Source organism: Pezoporus occidentalis, unplaced genomic scaffold (assembly GCF_034315485.1).
Source record: "Pezoporus occidentalis ecotype Australia unplaced genomic scaffold, CSIRO_AGI_Poc_V1 ctg81, whole genome shotgun sequence".
NCBI classification, from domain to species: domain Eukaryota; kingdom Metazoa; phylum Chordata; class Aves; order Psittaciformes; family Psittacidae; genus Pezoporus; species Pezoporus occidentalis.
The window spans coordinates 4,622,965-4,648,264 of NW_026916170.1; the positions used below are offsets into that span (position 1 = coordinate 4,622,965).

At 37.8% G+C, this 25,300-nt stretch overlaps 1 protein-coding gene and 2 long non-coding RNA genes across 11 annotated transcripts in view; 1 reads left to right on the plus strand and 2 right to left on the minus strand.

The window, feature by feature from the left end:
• FRMPD4 (FERM and PDZ domain containing 4) overlaps positions 1-14,457 on the plus strand; it is a 310,006-nt gene extending 295,549 nt beyond the window's left edge. For 5 of the 7 annotated variants that reach the window (XM_062603848.1, XM_062603853.1, XM_062603850.1 and 2 more), the window contains 8 exons: positions 55-191; positions 1,372-1,498; positions 3,834-3,923; positions 4,530-4,712; positions 7,955-8,093; positions 8,661-9,722; positions 10,059-11,330; positions 12,544-14,457. In XM_062603848.1, coding sequence (XP_062459832.1) covers positions 55-191; positions 1,372-1,498; positions 3,834-3,923; positions 4,530-4,712; positions 7,955-8,093; positions 8,661-9,722; positions 10,059-11,330; positions 12,544-13,895 — 4,362 coding nt within the window. In that variant the 3' untranslated portion in view covers positions 13,896-14,457. Of the gene's footprint in view, positions 1-54; positions 192-1,371; positions 1,499-3,833; positions 3,924-4,529; positions 4,713-7,954; positions 8,094-8,660; positions 9,723-10,058; positions 11,331-12,538 lie in introns of all 7 variants that reach the window. The other 2 variants (XM_062603855.1, XM_062603849.1) reach the window with 2 other exon arrangements.
• On the minus strand, positions 2,781-17,254 carry LOC134156072 (uncharacterized). The gene is made up of 3 exons (XR_009961819.1): positions 15,209-17,254; positions 8,725-8,806; positions 2,781-2,890 (listed from the first exon to the last, which is right to left on the minus strand). It is a non-coding gene; the product is annotated as an uncharacterized LOC134156072 (long non-coding RNA).
• A 2,983-nt stretch (positions 17,255-20,237) lies between these two features.
• Positions 20,238-25,300, minus strand: part of LOC134155959 (uncharacterized) — a 28,276-nt gene continuing 23,213 nt past the window's right edge. For all 3 annotated transcript variants that reach the window (XR_009961782.1, XR_009961781.1, XR_009961780.1), the window contains one exon: positions 20,238-21,138. This is a non-coding gene — a long non-coding RNA (uncharacterized LOC134155959). The remainder of the gene's footprint in view (positions 21,139-25,300) is intronic.

Genomic DNA, 25,300 nt, shown 5'->3' on the forward strand with positions numbered 1-25,300 from the left:
ATGTTAATTAAAAGATTTTTTAAGTTGATGCTCCCTCTACTGGTTCTTTGGCAGAGCTGTAACGACGTGGTTCAGGAAAGGTTTGGACCAGAACTGAAATACGACATTGCCCTGAGGCTGGCTGCATTACAAATGTATATTGCAACTGTGACCACCAAGCAAACTCAGAAAATCTCTCTCAAATATATAGAGTAAGTTGAGAATGCAGTGTGTTCTTTGACAGTGAAATATTAGGAGTAGCTCATATCCTTTAAGGTTGTTTCTTTAATAAGTCTATATGCATTCACCAATTTTAGGTTCAATCTCAATTGCTGGAATTGATTCAGGTGTGTTAAGAGATGTGTGGATCTTTTGGTCCATTTATCTTTTGGTCATCTGTTTATAGCCTGTAAATGTAAATAAGATTAGCTCATTTGCTTTCAATGATTTAATGATCAAATCTAAGTTTATGTGGTCTGAATCCATTTTATAGTAAGATTTGTGTGATTTCTTGGTTCAGATGACTGTAGGGTCTTAGATTCCATTTGTAAGATTTCTTAAATATGGAAGTATATGGAAGGTAGGCACCTGTTTCATGTTAGACAAAACGTATATGTCATTACAAAGTAAAGCAAATTTCCAAAAAACGACTGTGTGCACATCTGCTTGGATTAAAAAGAAAAAAAAGCCCACAAATCAAAAAACAATGAAAGAAACAAACCCCAAATCCCTAAACTTTTATTTTTGTTACTTGGTTTGCTTGCATAATCGGAGCAAATGTTGCACACTCAATCTTGTAAAGTTTATCCACCTTACTGGAAAGCATGTTATATTGTACACTATGAATGAATCAGCAGAAATAATTACTTACAGGTAAAGAGTCTTCTATCGCAAGGGTGCCTCAAGCAGAAAAGGAAATTTGGTAAAATGGGAGGGACTGGTTGTTTTTGAGGAGAAAAATCTCCACAAACTAAGTGACAAAGACAATGTTTGGCTTATTTGCATGTTTAAAAAAAAAGCCTAGAAAATAAAATTAAAACTGACATTATGTTGTTGAAACTTCTGTGATTCTAATTCAGTGATGGTACTTGCCTGTGTAATTAAGTGGTGTTTAAAACAGCATAGAATTTAAACATAAAAACTTAAAAGCTTCTTCTCTGAATGGCACAAGGGAAGAAATGGAATGGAGAAGAGATTATACATAATTTTTAAATATTTTTCATATGTAATACATAGTTTGAATATAGAAAATAATGTGTTCTTACTAAACTGGACTTGATTAACTCTACTTCTGTTTTCAGGTGTGTTCATTCACTTGGCATCATAGTCACCAGTCTTTAGACAAATAATCATCACAGGAATGTGAAATTAAATATATGCCTTTTATTGCAGAAAAGAATGGGGATTAGAGACTTTTCTTCCATCTGCTGTGCTGCAAAGCATGAAAGAAAAGAACATAAAGAAAGCACTTTCACACCTTGTCAAAGCAAATCAAAACCTAGTTCCTCCGGGTAAAAAGGTATTAAATTTGCATCTTAATGGAGAATATGTTTTAAAGAACAGAAAGGGTGGCGTGTATGGGAAACATTTAAAATGAATCCTTCGAAGAAACACCTAGCCATTATATTTTCAGAGATTTAACTTTTTGTTCTCAGTACAACATGTCCAAGAACAATTAAAAATAATTAATTATACCCTAACTAAACTATCTTCTTATCTTGAGAATGCCAGAAAACCAGTTATTAATACTTCATGTATGCAAAGGATACATATTAATTTATTTAGTGTTTCCTATTAATGGCAGACTCGTTAGGAAAGTTATTACTCTCTCTCTGATGCTCTCATGTGAACCACATTAACCTATGGGCCTGACAAAAATACTGATTTTCAAGGTTGTTTTCCATAACGCTGTAGATACAGACTTTTCGCTGGCCAAGATCTGACTGGATAGATGATGGTCCTTACAGTAACTGACCGTCCTTGCTGTTGTAAAATGCCTTTCTTAGCATTAAGCTTTCACTTCAGCTGGAAAAAACATGGAGAAGACAATGTCTCTGGGAAATGCTTTTTTTACACGCATACAGCTGAGGCTGGTTTTAGACACCATAATGAGATTTCTGTATTCAAGTAATTTAGTCTCTATGTAGTCAATTGGGAGAAACAGGCACTTATAGGGAGTCATTCATCCCATCCCACATTAGGAACCAAAAATAGGTCAAATGGCTTGTGTCCTAGAAATGCCGATTTCTCTCCATGGACTACAAAAAGAACCTGAGAGTGACTAATTGAGGCATAAAATGCTTCATGACACTTTGTTTCTGAGCAGAAAAAACTCAAAAACCTGGTGACTGAGCTAAGGTTCACTGTGATCAGCAGAAATCCTGCTTGGAGGTTTCAGATCACATCATGACTCTTAATGTAATTTTATGTGTTTGACCTGCAATGGTCAAGAAGAAAGGCCACCTTTTCTGACTGAAGCACTGCATGTCTCCTGTACAGCTGAAGCTAAAGCTACATAATGCCAATTGCTTATTGCTTATTTTGGTAGGGTAAATTTGGGGTTATTTTGAAGCCATCACTGCTGCAGGTCTTGCAGGTGTTGACAGTGGCACACAGTATCAGTTCTTGGTTAGAAAAGAGGTTGGAACAGTCCCTTCCTGAAGCAAGCAGACTTTGTTGGTATTGCTTCATTCTTTTTGATTTGAGCCTTGGAAACATGTTGTACACCCACCTGCTATTTTAGCAAGTAGGTCTCAGAATCAAAGTGTCTCAGCTCACCTGACATCATCTTCTGTCTCACTTGGAGGTACTAATGCTGGAACTGATTTCTTTCTGGGGTCTTCTCTTCCTCCACATGAAGGGATTCTCCCTTTTTTCACAACCCCTGTGTATTTCTCCACCAACTCAACACCTGATGGAAGGAAAAGGAAAGCATTACCACTAGTTGCTCTGCTTTGGATCCATTTCCTCCTTGGCATCTAGAAAAATTTTAGGATAGAGGCTCTTAAAATGCTGTTCAAGGTCAAAAAAGATTCTGAATTTGAAATCTAGTGGCTGAAATGAGAAGAGCAAATGAGATGAGCTTGTCTTATCTTTTAAAAGTCTCAACACAAGGATTTACACCAGGGCTATTGGGTGAACTGTTTCTTTTTCCCATTGTCTCATGAAATATTTCCAAATTGTTTCTTTTTAGGTAGGTAGTTTAAGCTCAGAGGAGGAAAAAAGATAAATTGTGACATGTATCGCATGGTATGATTGTATGTATTGATGTACTGTGTTTAGCTTTCAGATTTATTCCTTACTAAATACAGTGAAAGTTATTTTAAAAAATAAGAAATGCAATAATGAGGTGGAATAGTATGCCATAAGCCACAAGTGCCTAGCAGAATCATAGAATCATAGAATAATTAGGGTTGTAATACACATAGCTGACAAAAGCAAATTATCAAATTCTTTGTTCTCTTTCTCTGTATAGGTACATAAATGTTTAAGAACTAATGGTGATTATGAATGGAAAACTGCTGTATAGCCTTGAAATGCCTGAATGAACAGATGTTTAATCTGAGTAGTTTAACGTTTTCCCATAGTTGGAGCAGTTACAATGCTTTTGCAGTGCTCTGATCCACCCATACCCAAGTCCTCAGTACATTTTAACTAAACAAGCAAGATCTTTAAGAATGCAAATTCTCTCTCTCCTCATTTGAAACTCAAGCATCTAATGATTTAGTTTCAGGCTCTGAAGAGCTGTTACTGAAGTCCAATCTCCTTAGACTACGCAAATACATTTTTCTCTCTGGATTTGGTAATGTGTTGATTTCTGCCACTGCCTCTTACCCTTGTTTCTCCTTCCTCAGCTGTCTGCTCTGCAAGCCAAGGTGCATTATCTAAAGTTCCTCAGTGATCTACGGTTATATGGAGGCCGTGTTTTCAAGGCAATATTAGTGGTAATATCTCCCTTGAAATAGCCTCTCTCTTCTCTTGGGTTTTGTGTTGGGTTTTTTTTAATCCAGATGCTTTTTGCAGAAGCTGGAATATATCAGTTTCTTTAGAAGTTTGGGCTGTATTAATACACTTAAAAAAAATTGTTAATTAAGCCAAATCTTTTTTTTTTTTTTTTCATCCTGAAAATAACATTCCTGCTATAATTTCAATTTTGCTGGGGATTTAAAGATAGGTAGCATCTTTTTGGCAAATAGCACCATCCAGTTAACTATAGTATACTAAAAGTATTAGCCTGGAAAATCTTAATGACAAAGATTTTCTTTTATGAGAAGCAGGATCCATCCATCCGTCTGTTTCTCCATCCAACTATCCATCTAAAAATTAGAGTGTAGTCAATATCCAGCAGCAGATTCCTTTACTTTTTGTTTCTAATTATGAATCAAGTATGTTCTTGTGTATTATATCTTAGAAAAACTCAATAATCTTTACTGTAGAAATGCATGCAAATGTAGCTCCATGAAAATGAAAGAAGGTGGTGGCAATTTCTGCCACTATGCAGTACCTATCATGTTTTTTACTTTTATTTTTCTTCTTTTTTTTGCTAAAAGCAGGGAGAAAAGCGTTCAGAAGTGACTCTGTTAGTAGGGCCACGGTATGGAATCAGTCATGTGATAAACACCAAAACAAACTTGGTGGCTCTCCTGGCAGACTTCAGCCATGTGAACAGGATTGAGATGTTTACAGAAGACGAAAGCAATGTTAGAGTTGAGCTGCACGTCTTAGATGTAAAAGTAAGTTTGTGGTTGATTTATATTGGTATAACATCTTTAAATAATGTTTTTGCCTTTGTGTATTTGATCAAGCTATACTGTTCTGAACATTTTCATGCCAATAATATTCGGAGGATGTGTTTTACTTCTTTTGTGTTCAGAGTGCACGTATAGTATGACTTGGGAATTTGAGAGGCCTACGGTGTACCAGACTGGTGCTTTGCAGTACTCATATTCTGTTCTGATTTTTCTCTTGGCTGACCCCAGGCAACTCACTTTGTTGTTGTCTTCCTTGATTTCCTTGGTGAGAAGAGGTTATGATGAAGTTGACCTTCTTTGAAGCCCCTAGAAGCTCCTTCTAGAATAACAGACTATATTATTGCCATTAGAGAATCACCAGCTTCAAAAGATCAATGTCCCCTGTAATTCAGTGTTTCATCTGCAAAGTTCACTGCAAGTAGCCACATAGCAGTTACCAATGAAATAAGCTGTAAAAAGGCTAATTTCTTTTCTTAGCCCATATAATTCCAGTTCAGTGCTTTGTGCTACATCATATATTCACAGATGCTCTTTATCTACCTATAGTAATTTAATTTTTCTTAAATCCCACTTAACACTTTGCATCTGTGCATTTAGTGGCATAATGATTGTAGTTTTGTATGTGTTATTTTCCTGGTTCCTCTTGGTGTGGTTTCTAGTTGGTTTTGAAGTAAAAGGCTTCATAGATTGTCTACAGAATTAATCAGGATAATCAGAGATTGAAGGGAGAGTCCTGATTATACTTGATACTTAAGTATTCTATTAAAATGAATAGAGCCTAACAGTTCTTTTTGTTTACCCAGCTATACAAAAAAACACACAAGGAATATTTTTTTTAAGCTTTTGCTTTAGGTTTATTGAGCTGGAAGAGTTTCCCTGTATTAATGAAAAAAAAATGCTGTAAATTAATCTAGATGCTCTTTGATAGTAACTTAAGAGAAATGTAGAAGTTGGTGAACACAGCATCTCTTTCACCTTACTTAGCAGAGAGAACACCTGTGGATCTCTCAGGCTACTTTACCTGTGTTACTGTGCTAAACTCATAGCCCTCTTATCAGAAAGCTGTTATCACCTTTTTTTGTATGGAGAAGGTAGCATAGAAACTAAATCCTTCCCATCTGCTTGTATGTAAAATGCAGAACTGTGTTCCATGGCGTTACATATTATCATGGTATTATGTAATTTTATATTATAATACTGTTACTGTCTTATTACAAACCACGTATATCTCGTCTCCCTGCATTTCAACACATGTCATCTTAAACCCAGGGAGACTGGCTTTTCACTTCCAAAATTTAGGAGGCTCTGGATGGAATTTAACAAAAATTTGCCTCTCTGTGGGGCACAAGTAACAGTTGTTACTGTGTCCTGTTGAGGAGATGCAAACACATACAGGTAGGTATTCTCAGCTGATGCTTTCATCTCTTCGCTTACCCTAAGGAAGCAGGTTGATATATGCAGATTCTGGATATGCCAATATTTTCATAATGAATAAATGAATAAACAGTTAGGATTTTTATTTTATTTTTGGTTCTTTTTAATGTATACTCAAGCATGTATCACTTGGCAGAAGCAGGCAGTAATAGTTTAGCTGTCATAGGACTGTATAAGAGATTAACAATAGCTCACAGCACTGTTTTCAGCAATCTGAGATTTCTGTGAAGATCATACATTTCTGTCCATCACTGCAGAAAATTTGAGATTAGCATTTCAAGTGTTATTTTTTAGTAGTCACTTGGAAGAACAGAGGTTAGTAAGTCCATTTCAGGTTTAATAATTTATAGTTAACTTTCACCGCTATGACTGAGTGCTTTAAAAGAAGCATGTATTGAAAGAACTCAAACTGTAGCACAAAAAACTTCAAAGAGGAAAAAAAATGCATCATTTTTACCCTGATGCTGAAAACTGTTCACACAATATTCAGGGCACCTGGCATATTTTGGCCTAAGATACTGTAGCACAGGCATTTAAAAAAATTGTCAGACCTATCATGGGTTTGGTAGTAAGCTATGATCATCAGTTATGTTTTGGCCACAGCCTCCATCAGAATCAGTTGTCTTTTAAGTAGTAAGGGGTTGATTAATTTGGATAGCTGTCCTTGTTGCATGTAACATTCCTGCCATAAGAAATTATGCAGGGCCCTTCATCTGTCTTGTGACAGTGGGCTCTGCATGCTAAATTATTATAAATTGTCACAAATATCCACACAGCTGTGACTATAAACTGTGACTGGTAAGATGGGTTGTCTACAGTGTAATTTCTGTATATATATCTTGGTATGGGCTTCATTTTTATTCCCTCTCTAGGAGCTATAGAGGCTAGCCACCTTCAAATAAATTTGAGAGGAGCAGCTTTTGGTGTTAAAAGCTACAGAGACATGAACAAAAGCTTTAGGCAAATAATTTTATATACTGTGGTAAAAGAAAAGGGAATTAAAGGAAATACGTTTCATATGGATGTCTCAGGTTTGATGCTTGCTAGTCTGGCAGCCACAGTTTTTCAAAGCTCTCATTTTTGTTAGGTCTGAATTTTTTTCTGAATGCTTTGAGTTTGTTTTCTTCGCTCATCTCCCTTCTGAGGATCTTTCGCCGTTCTTTTTATCTCTGTTTATCTGCATATTTTTTCATCACATATTTTCAGTAATGCCAGGCCACAAACAAATCTTTTGAGCTGTCATTGAAATATTCACTGTCACTGCTATGTAATAATAGCTTTATCTAATTATTTAGATATTAATTTAGTTATTATCTAAATAATTAGATTTTTTTCTTCCTGTATCTTGCTTCTTTACATGTACTTAGGGCACCTCATCTCATTTTCTGGGAGGTTGCAGATTCCCATACCACTGAAAGACTCCGGCGCTTAATGAACCAGGTTCTTAGCCCTTGGCAGTTTCAAAGTAACAGTAAACTGTGCTTTGGTGAGAATGTATCTATGCAAGAACAAGATGGAGCAAGAATCTTAAAATGGTTAGCTTCATTCAGAAAGAGAACAAAATCAGCTGCTAGAACATCCAGTTGGACTTCTATCTTACTGCAACTCCAGTCTTTTCTAAATGTTTGATGCTGTTTGATATTGGTAGTGAGGAAAATAAGTTCTCATGTGTATTTTTGCATGTGGTGTTTGTGCTGTGATTCATTTTGCTTCCATGTAGTATTATTGTCAGCAGATAAACAGATTGAGGAGGAACAGCCTTAACCAAGACTTGGTTGTATTCTTCTTAGCCTATTACTCTATTGATGGAGTCATCAGATGCAATGAATCTTGCTTGCCTAACAGCTGGATACTACAGACTGCTGGTTGACTCAAGGCGCTCAATATTCAACATGGCCAACAAGAAAAATACAGGGAGCCGAGAAACAGGTATTCATTGTACAGTATGCTGATGATGGTCCAGTGTATAAACCTGAAGCCAGCTTAAGTTGGTGCACCTCTGAGATCTGATTGCTGGCTCAGATCTAGCACCACAGTATGTAATTTCCGCTTTATAATGTTCTAATATTCAGCCTATTATAGCACATTCATGGCAAAATAAATCAGGTGACGAATTTCTTCCATACTGTGGTGAAACAGATGCATGCTCCCTATGAATGTTATTATTTCATATGCATATATCTTTTGTAAGAATACCTACAATGTTGGAGAAACCAGAATTTGATTGATTTGGATTTGTGTTACTCTTTTTGGAATAGCATTTGTACCTAGCTGAGGTTTAGTTCTGTGCTAAAGTTCAAATGTACCAGTTAAACTTTAGGTCATTAAATCAACATGTATTTAACTTAGAAGTGAGTTTGAAAGTGCTTTTGAAGTGTTTGATGGCTCAGCTGTCCTATTCATAGTATTTATTGCTCAGCATTAACAAGTCGTTTAAAAATAATGTGACTTTGCTCTTCAGTTTCATAATGCTGATTTTATTTCACCATGCTGTAGGAAATGAAAATAGAGGGAAGCATAATCTCCTTGCTTCTGAGTGGAATTGTATACCAAAAACTACCACTTTCCTGACTGAAGGAGATCAGGAGACTCAAATGCCCTTTGCTGATCCAAAACAGAAGACTGTAGATGTTTCTGAAAGTCTATTATGTCAAAAAGAACACAGACATCTGTATATAGAAAATGCATATAATTCAGGTGGATTTGATCAGCATCTGGCCAAGCAAAGTGACACCACTGAAGCAGAAGAAAGCAGAAATTTTAATCAGCCTTCACTGCTGTCACTCTCAGGTCTGGAACCAAGCAAGAAAGCACAGGATTCCCCGAGGGGAGCAAAAGTTTCCTTCATATTTGGAGATCACAACTTGGATGGTATCAGTCCCCAGACTCTTGGCTATGAACGGCTTTTGGATGAAAGTCCAGAAGTATTAGAAAAACAAAGAGCCATTTATATTAGTAATGCCAATGACATTAAAGGCCTGGAGTTGTCACCAGATGCTGAAAGCATTCAGTTCGCTACAAATGCTGTTTACGCAACTATAAATGATGGTAAAATATTTGGAGCTGCGGAGGGGATAGAAGAGCCTTTGCTGCATGATATTTGTTATGCAGAAAATACAGATGATGCTGAAGATGAAGATGAAGTAAGCTGTGAAGAAGACATTATGGTAGGAGAAATCAATAGGCCTGCTCTTCTCAGCCTTTCTGGTTCTAGTGATGACATTATTGATTTGACTTCACTTCCACCTCCTGAAGGTGACGATAATGAAGATGATTTCCTATTGCATACCTTAAACATGGCCATTGCTGCTCCTCCACCTGGCTTCAGGGACAGTTCAGATGAGGAAGACTCTCATAATCAAGCAACACAGCCTAGAGACAACAAGGAGCAAGCCAATAATCTAGGCAGTGATGACATTCCAGTGTCGCTTATCGATGCTGTCCCTACTAATACAGAGGGGAAGTGTGAGAAGGGGCTAGATGATGCTGTAGTCTCTACACTTCAAGCACTAGAAGCTTTGGCTGCTTCAGAGGAACAGCAGACGAATGACAATTCAGGTTCTTTCACCATAGTTACGTTTATTCATTGAAAATCATTTCATCTCATCCATTTAGCTTTGGAAATACTTCATTTCATGAGGGTTGGTTGGTTTTTTTCCTTTGGTTTTCCTTCTTTTTTTTTTTTTTCACATCATTTTCCATACATCATATTCCATAATATTTAATGGAACTACCATTACATTATTAAACTACCTGTCCCGGGAACTGTGCAATAAAGTCAGCGTATTTTTACAAAGCATATTTTTGTCTCTAACACACCCCCTTTGCTTGTCACTTATCCAGGTGCTTCAGCTGCTGTCATTTAATTGACTCTTTATTTTTTGTGGCTTGCAGGTGTAGCTATCCTGCGAGCATATAGTCCTGAGTCATCTTCCGATTCTGGCAATGAAACAAATTCCTCTGAAATGACTGAAAGCTCTGAACTAGCCGCGGCACAGAAACAGTCAGAAAACACTGCACGTATGTTTTTGACCACAAGTGAAGGCTACCAACCCCTTGTGGAAGAGCAGACTGAATTTACCATGGCTAAAAATCAGGCTGGAGGGCCAGGCATGAAGCCCTCACAGCCTTTGGCTGGTCGTCAGGCTGCAGAGCTACAGTCAAAAGTTGTGCCTTCAAAGCAGATTCTTCATTCAGATAACATGGAAATGGAGCCAGAGACCATGGAAACAAAATCTGTCACTGATTACTTTAGTAAATTGCACATGGGATCCTTGGTATATTCTTGCACTAGTAAAAGGAAAAATAAGATGACAGACAGCGAAGTAAAAGCATCCTCTGATGGTAATGCTACTGTGAAAAAGCCACAAGGAACTAAAAAAGCAGAGACTGATGAAGATCTAAAAGCTAAATTTGGAACTCTTTCAGCAAGAGACAGTCAACGCCTAAGCACTTTTAACGTGGAAAGAACTGCCTTTCGCCAAAGATGGTATGCTGATGATGATGGGGCAGCAGATAAGCCAAGCTCAGAAACAGTGAACGGGAAGACATTTCCTAGAGTTCCTGTGCTTGGTAAAACAGAAACTGACTGCAAGGATGAAGTGGATCCTGAGGTGGATCAGGATGATACCTCGGGGCTTAGCCAAGGTGAAAACTTTCTGTCAGATATAACTCCTGTGTCTTCAGCCAAAGACCTAAATGATGCAGAAGATACTGATTTGTCTGCAGATGACCATCCTTCAAAGCTTCCAGAAGCTGAGCAGAGCGTGGCTAGACTTTGCGAATATCACTTGGCTAAGCGCATGTCATCTCTGCAAAGTGAAGGCCATTTCTCACTGCAAAGCTCTCAGTGCTCTTCAGTGGATGCAGGATGCAGCACAGGCAGTAGCACGTGTGCTACCCCTGTTGAATCTCCTCTTTGTACTTCTGATGTTAAGCACATTATCTCTGATCCATCAATGAAGGGCATTGCCTATATTCCAGCAGATGAAAGAGCTGCCATTCTTCCAAAACATGGAACGACATACAAGGACCTGCACCAGCAGCCCGAAGCCGTGTGTCACAGAATGACAGTGCCTGTTGTGCATTCAGCAATTAATGCTGAACCACTGTTCGGCACTTTGAGAGAAGGATGTCATCGGATCCCCAAGATAAAGGAAACCACAGGTACAGCAGTAATAAAGTGTTTCTTACGTTTGTTTTTAAAGCTACATGGTAATGTTGAGGACTAGTTGAGACGTTTGTATTATCTTTACCTGAAACTACGTCATCAAGCTGTAGCAGCCAGTGGGATTAGACCTTCGGTGTATCTATTCATTTTACTTGTACACATTGAGGTATTCTTATGAGCTGCTTACAAGGATCAATTTTTTAAAAACCCTCTCATTACAGTTAAAACTTTCAGGGGGGGCACTCTCTTACACTCTTTGGAAGCCTCTTCAAAATCCATTGTCACTTGAGTTTCAGGATACTTTTTAGATTACAAAATGACTTTGCAACATATATTAACGTAGGAGAGAAAAGACTGTGATTCATTTATTATCTCTTAGGTGCTTTTTTAGCAGATTGTCAAAAACGTGCCAATATGAATAAAAAAGCTGTAAATGTACGGATAAGAAAATGTCACTATCTTATTAAGTATGTATTTGCTTCACCATCTGACAGTAGGTGTTTCCTTAAAGAATAATTTACATATAGAATCATTACTGTATTTTTAAGTTCCAATTTCAAGAGATTTTATGAACTTACAAAAAAAAAAAAAACAAAAAACCACAAAGTTTTTCAGAGATAGCATTGGAAATTCTTTCAATTGGGTTTTTAATATTTCTCTCTTCCTGGGCTGCAACCTACATGTAGCAGTAATGTGTGAATGCATAAAAATCCGAAAGTAGAACAGACTAGGCGCTAGAATGAAAAGTGTTAATTCTCTGCCAAAAAAAGCCCACATAACCAAACCAAAATTACCATGAATGCATCTTTCCATACCCTCTCAGGTACAGTTAAAGAAAGTATTTTAATCTGAAAATATTTATCTAATTACTTAATAGATATCATGCAATCAATATATTGGTGAAGACACAGGTTGTTTTCTAAGTTATTTTTTATTCCTTTTTTAAAACAAGTCTGTTGTAGCGGAATGAACAATTAATTATTCATAAGATATAATTTGTTGATAGATTTTAAGAGGCATCTTAGTGAACTACAAATGACATGAACTAGCAATGAGTTTTTTGTGAAATATTTTGAGGAATGGAGACCATTGGGAGATAACCAGGAATCCATTTGTCTTGACTATTAAAGATATTTAAAACTCAGTTTCTGAATATTGTCAGGATGATGCTTAATTATTCTGTCTGCTCTTCTACTACCCCTAGTGTAGCTTTCACAGAGCCTGAGAAGGGAAGACAAGGAGGCATGCCTACAGCTTTTCCTAGACAGCCTCTAGCTGACTCCATCATGCTATCATCCATGCTATCAGAATCAAAGGTGCCAAGTCAAAATCAAGACTCTTGTGATATTCCCAAAGTAAATCAGTCTTGTGGAGCAACAGTTAGTTTACGGCCATATGACATGATAGGAGGAAGCCTCAGGATGCCGCACAACAGGAAAGTGCTGAGACGCAGCAGCAGCATCATTGGAGCATCTGCAAGTGTTGAGATGCTGTTTGAAAAGAAGGCAGCCACAGACAGCTTGAAATGCCTGGACATCACCCGAAGGGACGAATCCAAATCAGGGAGAAGTGTGGAACTCTCCCTGGGCAAAAAGCTGTCAAAAAGTTATTCCCAGAGTTGTGTATATGTCAGCACTGATAGGAAGGACAGTAAGAGGTGTTCAGGCACAGGCACCAGTCAGAAGGACTCTAAGCAGTGTCGAACGTTACCCTTGCGGAAGCTGGACACCAGTGCCTGGAGGTGTCGTGGCCCCTTTAGCTATTGTTTCCTAAGCAAGGGAAACGATGACAACGATGATGAAGATGACCAAGACAGCCATCAGCTCTCATGTCTCTTTGAACAGCAGATCCCATGTGAGCTCACAGAACCAGTTGGTCAGTCATTTTCTAGAGAAAATGATCAGAAAGCCTTGGAGTCCCTGCAGGCTGCTGAGCCCCCACAAGACGTGCCAGTTAATGCACATGAGGAGAGCAGTGCTGACATCCAAGGTGGCCAAATTGATGTGAATCTCAGTGATGTGGCCTTCGATGCACGAATCACACGAATAAATGTGATGAGAGACAAGACGTATGCAATGCCTGATGGATTTATTGCAGCACAAAAGGATGCCAATGAGCTACTCTCATTGGTCCGAGAAAGTATGGGCAAGAGGGAAGATTTACATCCAGAAACATATGACCTTAAACTTTCTAAGTACAAACAACTGTTATCTATGGAATCGAGACAGTTGGGAAGTGCCTGCAGGAAAATGGCCATGGCTGATAAAAGCCCTGAGGAAATGCTTTTAGCTATGACTTCCAGCTTTCAAGTACTCTGTTGCTTAACAGAAGCCTGCATGCGTTTAGTTAAAGTCATGAACTCTGAAACACAGCAGCAGGAAATTATAGCTAAGATAGATGAGGTTGTAATAAACTACATTTGTCTTCTAAAGGCTGCAGAAGCAGTGTCAGGCAAGACCTCCAGTGATCCTAGCATTAAACTCTTGGCTCGACATTCGACTACCATGGCCGCTATTGTAAGCACACTAACACGTTCTCTTAAGATGCTTTTAAACAAATAAAATACAAATGTCACTTCATAATCTACCTTTGCAAAGCCATACATAAAAAACTTTTATTTACTGTATGTGTATGAACTAATGTAACAAACTCAGCTTTCTCTGTATATTTTGTTATTTTATATAAAATAGATATGAGATTTAAAAAGAAAGTTAAAATACTAAACACTGACAAAAGTAATGACCAGATCTGTCCTTCCGTTTATACAAAAACAAAAGCCAAAAAACCCTCTCCCCAAGACCAGAAAAACAAGCAGAAAAAAATCCCACATAGGAGCAGATTGATGTTTGACTATTTTTCATATAGTCAAATTCATGGTTGTATGAAGTGAACTTTTAAAGCCTGTTATGTCAATGAAGTTGTTTTCTGTTTCATCCAAGTTTTCACTTGGAGAATGCTCCATGTTTAGAAATGAGAAATTAAATCATAATGTATATAACACAATATTTAATGTTTTAAAATTATAATTTTTAAGCATTGAAAATAGCAAAAAGACACTTAAAATCCAAGAGACTATTATAACTTACTAGAGAATATATATATAATAAATGACTCTTTTGTTCATATGGTCTGAATTACCTGATTCTTCTTTTCTAGGAAATTCTGTATTTAAAAAAAAAAAAAAAAAGTATAAAAAATACCAACTTCAGAGGGTATCTGCTGTATTTAACATTAGTACTGGCATTTTAGATAGTGAGGGTAACTGTGGAAGTATGAGGACACAGAAACCAGAGTGGTGGTGGTGTTCTTTCTGAACTGATTGATGCCATACTGGCCAGACCGAAATACATAGGGCAGGTCTACAAACTCCTTTCCCTGCTAAATGAGAGGACCATCAGGAGATTACTGTGCTGTTTACTGTTTCATCATATACCTATGGTGCATCTGAACAACATGAACTGCATCTATTTTGTTAAATATTTTATACTTCATATTTTATGATTCTGAATGTTTAACTGTAAATAAGTTAGAAATAAAATGAAGTTTTCAGAATACAATAAATATCTCTGAAATATTTCCAGCTAGAGACAGTTCTTCTCTGAGTGATGACAAAGGCGATTTGTGAATAATCTTTCCCATCTGAACCTTTCTGGAAAACATTTAGTAGTCTTGTGTTTGAGAGCCAAAGCAATAGCTCTCTGTTTTACCTGGCAGATAGGCTCTCACAAGCACATCTAAACTTTTCAGTCACCAAGGAGCAGCAGCCCTTGTGGAAAGTGCAGAATACCCTTCTGCAAACTGATGTAGGTAATTTTTATCAGTCTCTCATAATGTCACATGCAAAGAGTATAACTGCTCTGTTTTGAGAACTTACCCATTCAGTTGAAGCAGGTGTGACGCTTCCTGTGCTGAGCTAGAAAGACTAAACAAACAAAATTAAGTTTTTGCCAGGAAATATTTTCTTGCGTAGAGTGAAGCACTTCACTATGAAAACAAGTTGTGCTCTTTCCTCCAACTTCAGAGAAACATCTTCAGAAACAGTATCAGAAGCTTAATCTGTTGCTTGTAGGAGAAAAATCTGGTTTCCCAAGCAGTTAGCATGTGGATCCACTCTTGAGGGCAGCTCCAAGCTACGCTGCAGGCTGAATTACTCTGGTGGTGGGTGACAACAGCCCATACCATGTGGTGCTCACACTCAGTGCTGTCACTCCAACAGCCCAGAGAGTGGGGTTGTGTGTGCTGCTCTTTTGCTGCAAGTAACAGTGAAATTCTTGCTGTGGTTTTCACGCACGTCATACTGGGGAAGAAACAAGCTGAACTGTTGTACGGGTATGTATTCCTTGACTGTTTTGTGAGTTTATGTTAAAATGTTGGCAGTGATTTATAAATACCAAGTTTCAGAAGAAGGAATGTTACAACTAAACATCAACATAGATCATATGGACGTGACACTTTCAGGGTTGCTAGTCCAGTCCTTTTCATTCCACTCCATTTCAAAAATTGATCTAATTTTATTTCAAAGGTAAGTGTATTTTTGTTGTCCGTACTGTTTAAGAACTTTCCTGACTATAAACCTACTCACTTTGCTTCCTAACGTTCACTATGGTCTGGTTTTGTGGCAGTATTTTTTAGGTTTAACTAGTGGGGTATTTTTCCTCTGCTTTTTGATGCATTTTTATAGAATCATAGAATAATTTGGGTTGTAAGGAGTTCATCTAGTCTAACCCTTGCTCAAAGCAGATCTATTCAGATCAGGCTGATCAGGGCTGTTTCAAGTTGAGTCTTGAGCACTCTCCAGGGATGGAGGTCCCACAACCTCTCTTGGCACAAATATGTTACAATATTTGACAGTTATGGTTAAAAACTAAAAATTCTTTATGTCTGTAACCAGAATATTTGATTTTCCAGCAACGCCCATTTTCTTTCATCATATCACTCTGCATTCTTTATAAGAGTTGAACTCTTTTCCCTGGTATCCTCCACCAGGTAGAATACCAGGTACTGCAATAACATCTCCTCTGAGTCTTCTCTCCTCCAAGCTGAATAAAACCAGTTCCTTCAGACTTTCCTTGTATATCATGAGATCCAGCCCTGGACCGGCAAGGTGATCCTCCACTGGACTCACCGGTGTGACTTCATAAGCCATCTCCATGTTCCTGTCTCAGTTTTGATTAATAGGATCATCTAGCCAAGCTCTCCAAGTCACCACTTAGGAGGCAACTTCTCTTTACCTCCAGGATTTCAGATATAGCCATCCAGTACCCTGTGAAAGTCTTCTTATGTGATCTTTATACACAAAATTATATGCAGGCTTTTAAATGCTGCCTTCTGAGGACTTTGTACAATGGCACAGCTGGTGGAAATCAGAATCACATGTATTCACAGGTATATTATGTAGGTGTCTCACAATCATTCTTTGTCAGTAAGTATTTTCATCTTTCTTGTGGGCTCCAAGGAGACCCTTATTGAAGCCTTTCAGTAGTTGAAGGGAGCTTATAAGAAGGCTGGGGACAGACTTCTTAGCAGGTCCTGTCATGATAGGTAATGGGTTTAAACTGAAAGAGGGTAGATTAAGACTAGATACAAGGAAGAAATCTTTTACAATGACGGTACTGAAACACTGGCACAGGTTGCCCAGAGAGGTGGTGGGTGCTTCATCCCTGGAAACATTCAAGGCCAGGCTGGATGTGGCTCTGAGAAACCTGATCTAATTGAAGATGTCCCTGCTCATTGCAGGGAGGTTGGATTAGATGACCTTCCAACCCAAATGATTCTATAATTCTATGATTCTGCATGTCCTGACCAGCTAAGGAGATCCCTAGATGATAATAGAGATAACTGTTCATAATTCTGAAGTGTATGACCTTGCACATCATTTGCTACTGGATTGTAACCTATTTCTGTTAATCTTCAGCATTAAGGTGTCCTTGTCTTCCTATGTGGAATCCTAATTTATTCCTGCATTACTTGTATGTCTCACCTTTGTGTCCTCAGGAAATGTCATCACTGTGTACCTACTTCTTGCACTACATCAGTAAAGAAACACTAAAAAAGATACTGTCATGTGGAATATACTATACTTTTAAACATTTTTGGTATATACACTGTGTGTTTAGTGATTTTTTAACTCGATAGAATGACAGGCATCTTCATCTTTTAAGTCCCTGAGTTCAGGCCATTTTCTAAAATAACATTTGGCAAAGTTTGCCATTTTGAAATTAAGACACAAAGTTGCATACCTATATTTATTTTCCTTCTATTTAACTGCAACTCCAACAATTCATGATAACTGGAAGATGCAGAATGCTCTGTGATGTCCTCACTGCTCACTACAGATATGTAATATTCACACTAGCGTATTATTTGAGGCTGAGAAATGGGCTCCTGAGTAACTCTGTCACTTACATAGTTTATATCTGAGAGACAACTATGACTTCATTGAAATCCAATTAAAGTTAATTGTATTTAGATTTGAAATATATCTTGTCACATGTATAAGAGATGCCTTTACTGCTTCGGAATAAGGCATACTCCTGTGTGATCCCTTTGCCATACTTTTAAAAGTGAAATGGGAGGGCATCAGGAGCTTGGATAGTAGCTTAAGAAGCAAAGAAAGCCTCTTCTCATATGTTGAGGCCAAACCCACAAAATGCTAACATTGGCTAAGTTGGAATTATGATGCAACCAGAAATGGTTTTCCTAAGACTTCTGTTCTTCTCCCTACCCTTTCTATTATGACAAGATGAAGGCAGGACCTCTCAATCTAAGTGATCAAAGGATTACTGCGTAGACAAAGTCCCTAAATCAGCACTGCTGTTCCTTAAGTATGAGAACTTTTTTGTGGTGGCAGCATCAAGGCACTTTCTGCTGGGGAATAAATCTTATTTTCTCTACCTTTCTAAGAAGTAGCATTAGATTTGTTCCCTCTGGGTTTGGCCGTCCGTTTGGGCAACAGGATCAAAGAGGGACTGGGCAAAGGACTGAGAGCTTCACATCAGTATCAGAGTTCCACTTCATCTGAACTTCATGCAAGGCTTTCCATCACATCTGAAGGTGTTCACTCAAGTGAGGACTTCACCACTCAACTATCCTTTTTTAAACTTGTTGACCTGGAAAACAAAAAAAAACAAAAACCTGAATGGTTTTTCTTTCTCTCTTCCAGAATGTGATTAGCCCTTAACAGAGGGTCACAGAGAGCTACACTCATTTCTTAGTAGTCCACCTGCCAGGCCCTGCCCAATTTTCTCAAAAAGTTTGTCTGAGTTCTGCCAGTGGATGTGTCCTGGTTTCAGCTGGGATAGGGTTAATTTCCTTCTGAGTCTCCTCCCCATCCCATGGGGGAAGAGTGTGAGCAAGTGACTGCCTCGTGTTTAGTTGCTGGCTGGGGTTAAAACCGTGACAGTCTATCAGGAATGCACTGATATATCAACTGAGAAAAAGTCTGGCCCCCACAGCACTAATTTCATTCTTTCTTGAACACTCATTCATATGTCTTCAATGCTTTCATGAGAGAAGTTCAGCAATCTGCCTCTTGGACAATTCCCTGATAAGTGTGGTTAAAGGTTATTCTCCAGGCCCTGTGTCCCCTTTTTCAACCAAGGCAAGACAGGATGAAAGATAAGCATCTGCAGTGGTGGGGCATTCTTTTAGTATCAGGACCCCCTCCCTTTCTCAGAGGCTTCTGCTGTACTTATTGCAGAATGTGGGCCAGAATGTGGATGATCTCTGTGTTTTTAAATGCTTTTCTCCATGCTGCAGATGCAGGAAGGCTCACTCTTTCAGCACTCCTTTCTCTCTCTTGTCAGAGACAGCCTTATAAGTAATGGCAGTGAATGTATGTTATTAACTAGGTTAGGCTTTTGGGTTGATGTGTTTGTTGTTCTTCTTCCCCATCCTGTCTATTCAGACTGTTCTGAGTTACCTGCTCAAAAGGAAGCAATCTGGTCCTTCATTCTAAGTCCCTTACCCTTACTGAAGTCTAACATCCGTCTCAGGCAACTCAACCTTGAGTCTAATAGTATCAAAATCTTTCCCTCAACCAGGCAAATGAGTTATGGGAATCTGAATTTGGTGTTCCATGTTCTCATGGATGGATTCTTCTTCTTCAAAAGATGTGTCTCTCTTTGTTGTCATCTTCTCTGTTAGAAAAATGAGAAAAATTCATACCCCTGTGATTCCTTCTTTGACCTTAATCTTCAAAGACAGACCGGCTCTTAAGATGCAGCCATCATTTTTGCGGAAGGTGGTATCTTAATGTTGCTTTGATTTGTTTGTTTTTCTTCATATTCCTTGTGTTTCTAAGAAACATGCCTTATTTTGTATCTTTAATAGCAAAACAGCTCCCTTTACATTTGTAGTCTAGACTTTCTCAGAACATATAGACTATGTATATCTGTGACAGATCCAGTGGTTATCTAGATGGATGGTTTGTATTTCAGTATTTGCTATAAAACTTAGGAATTGATAACTTCCAACTGCATGTACAGCTTGTGTGAGACTGTTGAGCAACTGAACTGCTATATATCTACTATTCTTTCCCCAAGCATTGTGCCATCCCTGATGAGCTACCTCAAGAGCTGCCACAGCACTTGCTAGAGTCATCTAGAAGTGCTGTTTCCATGAGAGGTATCAAGAACCTCTGCTAGATAGCTTATGACACGTAGTTGGGTAAAGTCACACCATGTAAACAAACATGGATATTAATTTGAGAATGAAAAAAGACATCCTGAGCTATATTAGCAGGGTTTCCTTCAGTGTTTTAGATGGTGTCTCTGGCTGAGAAATAATTAAAATGTTTTATGGCATGCTGTGTTTTTTATGCCTTTGTGCCAAAGGTGATGACAACAGTGTGAATACATCCTTCATGATAACCGCAAAAGGAAAATCTCTGCATGCTGGAGTGATAAGGCGTAGGACAGATTTATTTATAGACCATGCTTTATAAAGAAGACTAATTACTGGTAAGTTATGTTTCTTTCTCAATGGCCAATCTCTGTTTTACGTGTGAATTACCATTGAAGGATAATGGGACAGCAGTCTGTATCAACAAAGATGGAATTGAACAAAGGGCCAAAAGAAGATAGTTGCCTCTAATACAGAATTTGCAGAGAACTGCTAACAATAATTATAAAAAATATTTTTATCATTATTTGATATACAGGAGACACTTGACATGTTACAAAATGTGTTTTACAGTGGTTTTTAAGTAGCTCTTTGGAGACAAAAGATGTCTTCTAAAACCTTTTCGGCAGTGTACTGCAAGATTATTCCATATTGCCAATGCCTTTAAAATGATAACATGGGGTGACAGTAAATGTCATCAATAGCTTTACCCTTGAAATAGGTTTCTTTCTTGTGCTAAACTGCAAGTTTGTTTGTAGGACAGGTTTGAAAGTGGTGTATTGAGATGTTAATAGTGACAACCTGAAGACTTAAGCCAGCCAGCACTCCAGGCTTTGGTTTCAGTAGAACTGTTGAGTTCCTTATATTAGGAAGTCTCCCAGTGTGCATGGAAGGACATGATCTTAGCACTGCCTCATGGGAATCCCATTTTCCAGATGGCCAGGACTGGTTTTCTGAAAGAGATGCCAAAGGATATAGTTGTACTTTGTTTTTTTCATTGCCTGTGAAGTGGCCACAGGTGCAGCTGAGGATCTGTTCTGCCCCTGAGTCAACAATGCAGAGGTCATGGATGCCTGAAGAATTTCCCAGTCTGAAGTTTTGCTGAGACCGATCATCTTGTCATTCTCTCTGCAATTTCTGGTACCTCTTGAATCCTCATGGACAGCCCAGAGAACCAACGACCTTCAGAAAGAACAACCCAACATCAAACTTCTCTTAGTACCTAGACACATGCATACTTCTCCATCTTATCTTCAACTGCTTTCTGCAGTAAGAGCAGAAGAACTGCTTGTGCTTCGAGTTCTAGCCCAAAATCACCATGTTTCAGTGGAAAGCTTTAAAGCTTTCCAGTCCTATTCAATACTTATTTTAGGTCTTCTGCTACAGGTCATTTCTACAAGCAAATAAATTATAGGCACAAATGTTGTACAGTCAATTGTACAGCTGATATTCTCCTTAATAATGCTGAACCATCACTGCCTGAGGCAGCCAGATGTACCTTATAACTTACTTCAGTTTCAACAAATGTCTACAAACATAGCTACCTATGGAGGACACTACTTGGGTTAGATACTTAATTACAAGCTATTTATCATACTAAATTATTGCTTTTTATAACTGTGATTTCAATTTTCTTTCATACATTGAAGATATTTATATTCAATACTTCTTGTTTTACAGTTTTTCACCCACCAGACTTTGCTATTTCCTATTTTATTCCTCCTCCCTTTAATTGTTAACTTTTTTATGCTTGAAAGCCATGCCTTAAAAAGAGATGCATTGGGTATGTTTCTCATAAAGGATGCTTCACGGGGTTTGCTTTTAAAAGCAGTTCCTGCCTTCTTTAGAAAATGTTTACTGCAGCATCTTCTCTTTAAATCACTGAGTCAGAATCTAAAAAGAAAATCTTCTTTAAATATATGGAAGAACTACGAGAGTAAGGCAGCAAAGTATGCCTTGAGGAGTCAGGAAGGATAAGTATTCACCAGAACAAACAAGGACGTGCCTTTCAGCTGCTTCACTTGTACACTGATTGAACTTCAGGTAAAATACAGTGTCTGAAAAAAACCCGACCTTTGCCTTTGGAGGCACTTCTGTGGAGATTCCTGCCAGCATTCCCTCCAGAAGGAGAAAGTTGCATCTGGTGGAAAGGTTCAGGGACTTCCACTGAAACTCAAGAATGTCATGAGGAGCCTTGGACAAGGGAAGTGTCTCTGCGGAGGCAGCCTGCTCAGCCCATGTGGATGTGCTTGTGGCATAAAGGTGAGATTACAAATTAAATCCTTTTTCACATTTTATAAAGTCATTTCAAATGGTGCTGTTCTTCCTCCTGAGTGAATTTCTCCTGCCAGCCTTACTGATTTCAAACAAACAGAAAATTTGATATTTTCTCTCCTTTCTCTTGCTGTATGAAAGACCACATAAATGAGTAAATTAACTACTGCATGATAAAAAAAAACAACCCTGATTCTACACAAAGGCTTGTCCTGCATGTAAAACAATGCATCAGTACAGTCAGTGTAGGTTTGAGGGCTCCTTTAACAACTGTAGTATTATGAGTAAAAATTGTCGAAAGAAACTTAATTTTGTGTAGCTGACTTACCTACTTCAGAATATCTGAAGATACTCTTGTCTATGTTTTGGTGGTTTTTTTTTTATTTCCTAATCTTTTATTTTTCCTTCCCTGCTTTTGAAATTCATGAGAATGCCTTTTTATTTGCAAAGCTTGTTGAAAAGGAATCTTATTTCAAATTACATTATTCTTCCTGAATGTTCTTATTTGTACTTCACAAGTTAATCACAAACACATTGGGAGTCTTTTTCCTTGCAGAATACTTTGTACTGCTTATACCTCTGATGTCCACAGGACCTCTGGATTGAAATCTGCCTTCTTCTCACTGAGTGTAATTGTTTCTTCTCAATGCAGAAAGGCAGAATCAAGACTCCTCTTGAAAGCACCTGCGGTTTTGATAGTGTTTTTTTTTGTAGACAGCTGTTCCAGAACATCACTGATGTAAGGTTTTGGGACCTGGCTTTAATTTCTAACCAAAGCCTAGGATAAAAGGCTAGTTGTAATATTTAAATAGTTCTTTTTTTGTCATTGATGCTTGTACATCAAATTCCAGATGAGATCTGACCCATCTTTATATAGTGGTATTATTACTTCTCTATCTGTGGAAACTTTCTTATATGACACATCATAGGATCCCATTTGTCTTTCATGCCTGAAGCACGCTGGTGGCTTAGAGTCATTCTGTGAATTACTAGTATGCTCAGTCTTTCTCCTCAGTCAATTAAAACTGATGAACTCCTAAGTTACAGTGGACCTTTTTTCTGTCCCCAGGGTAGAATTCATCTTGTTTGACTTTAGTTGTCTAAATGCTGGGTGTCAGGTATAAATCACCTAAACACTCTCTACAGTCAATGCAGGAAGAGGAAGAGGCATTTCAAAAGGCACATTCAGTTATATCTGAGATAAATCACCCCCTGGGTGTGCCTTTAACTCTCTTTCTATTGATAACATAGAGAGCCTAGACAACCAGCTCAGTCTCAGTGGTGAATACAGGGAGATGAAGATTTCCTTCTTTGCCCGCCCCCCCCCCAACTATCTTCACACTGTGCAGTTTTGAATTTTAATTCACATTGATTAGTATTTGTCAAGGTCATCTATTCTACACTTTTGCTAGTGACATCTGATGATGACGCCTGCCATCTCTGAATTAACAAAGTGCTTTAAAAGGCATGAAGTACACTGGTACTCCAGAAGACGTGTTCTTCATGTGCAGCTATTCCCAGTATCTGTTTGAGGATGTTTTTTAGCAAGTTAGACCACATATCTCAGCTTTTTAGACTTTTTCCTTGTCTAATTGTTTGCCTTATTTATACTCGTATTTCTTAATGCTTTGCTTACAAAGTTTTAATACACTGTGAGAATTTATGAGAACATTTTGCCAAAGTTGCTGTGACTGGAGAAATTTCTGTGGTCACTTTTCATACATTTCATGCCAAATAATTCTGAACTTAGTTTCTTTTGTTTGATCTTTCTGCTGATTTAAGATTAAACAGAATATTGATTCCACCAAAGGTACTTTGGAATGAAGCTACACCTTAATTTAGCAGCAAACAGTAAGGAACAGTTTCTTAACTGTAATATAAAGAACTTGTAATATTAAAGGTTTACTTTGATGATACTCCACAACTTGATGTTGATTTTATTTTGGCACCATCATGCCTGTGCTGATTTGAACCAGGATGTACCAACCTTTTCAGTCGTTCTGAGTGAGCTCCAGTACTGTCTGCCAGAGTTCCTTGTACTGCCTCTCTAAGCACTGTGTACCATCAGTGTTGGAGGTAAAGCACTGAGCTTTGGTAGCCAGAAAAGGAGTGTTTAGGTTCTGTAAATCTCAGTATTCTGTTCAGCATCAAACTTAAGTAGGAACAATTAACAGCACTTCATAATTGTTTACAGTTTAACAATAGATCTTTCCTAATCCTCATTAGTATTTGCATAGAAATTACATAAATTGTATTTTGCAAAATTTAGAGTGGGCAGGATTCCTAACTGCATCTTCTCATATTTCTAAATCCTGGATCAAGTAAATTGCAATTCAGTATTAGTAAATAATACCAGTAATAAATAGTAGGAAAAAAGGCAGATGGAGAATGTGAAGCATTATTTCAGGAATAATGCCATAGTTTTAAATGAGAAGTCAAAAGACTATTTTACTTTTCTTAAGCAAATGCCATGTTTTTTCTTAGAACATATGTTGATAATTTGGCAGAGGTTCATAAAACCCTTTCATAGTTCTTACATTCTGATTCAGAAGCTGAGTTCTTTTACAAATGAATCTCACAATCTCAGATGGGCCATTTTATGGGATTCTGTCAGCTGTTTGTTTACAATTATTGTTCAGGATGCCAATCAATTTCTATGAAACTATTCATTTTGCATATTCACAGCTTTCTTTCAATTTCTTTCTCAGTTCAAAATGGCCAAATACGGTGTCTACCTGGAGGTTAGACTCTTTTAAAAGATGTGAGTTTGTTGACAAAGAGCAAAGTACATTTTGATGGGTTTTAAATATTCTGCCAGCAGTTCAGAAAAGAACTACATCAGAAGCAATCCAGACACATTCACTCTTTACTTTGAATGTGCATCATCAGTGATGTCAGTGGGACTCTAGTAAAACAGTTGTTAATTAACTTATGCCCCTTCTTTTGGCACTGCAGAATAAAAGCACAAAATGTTGTAGAAGCAACCTGAAGAGCAAACATTAGTTTGTTTGTTTCTTTATTAATAATTTATCTTGAAATGTTAATGATATTTTAAAGTTATCGAAATCGC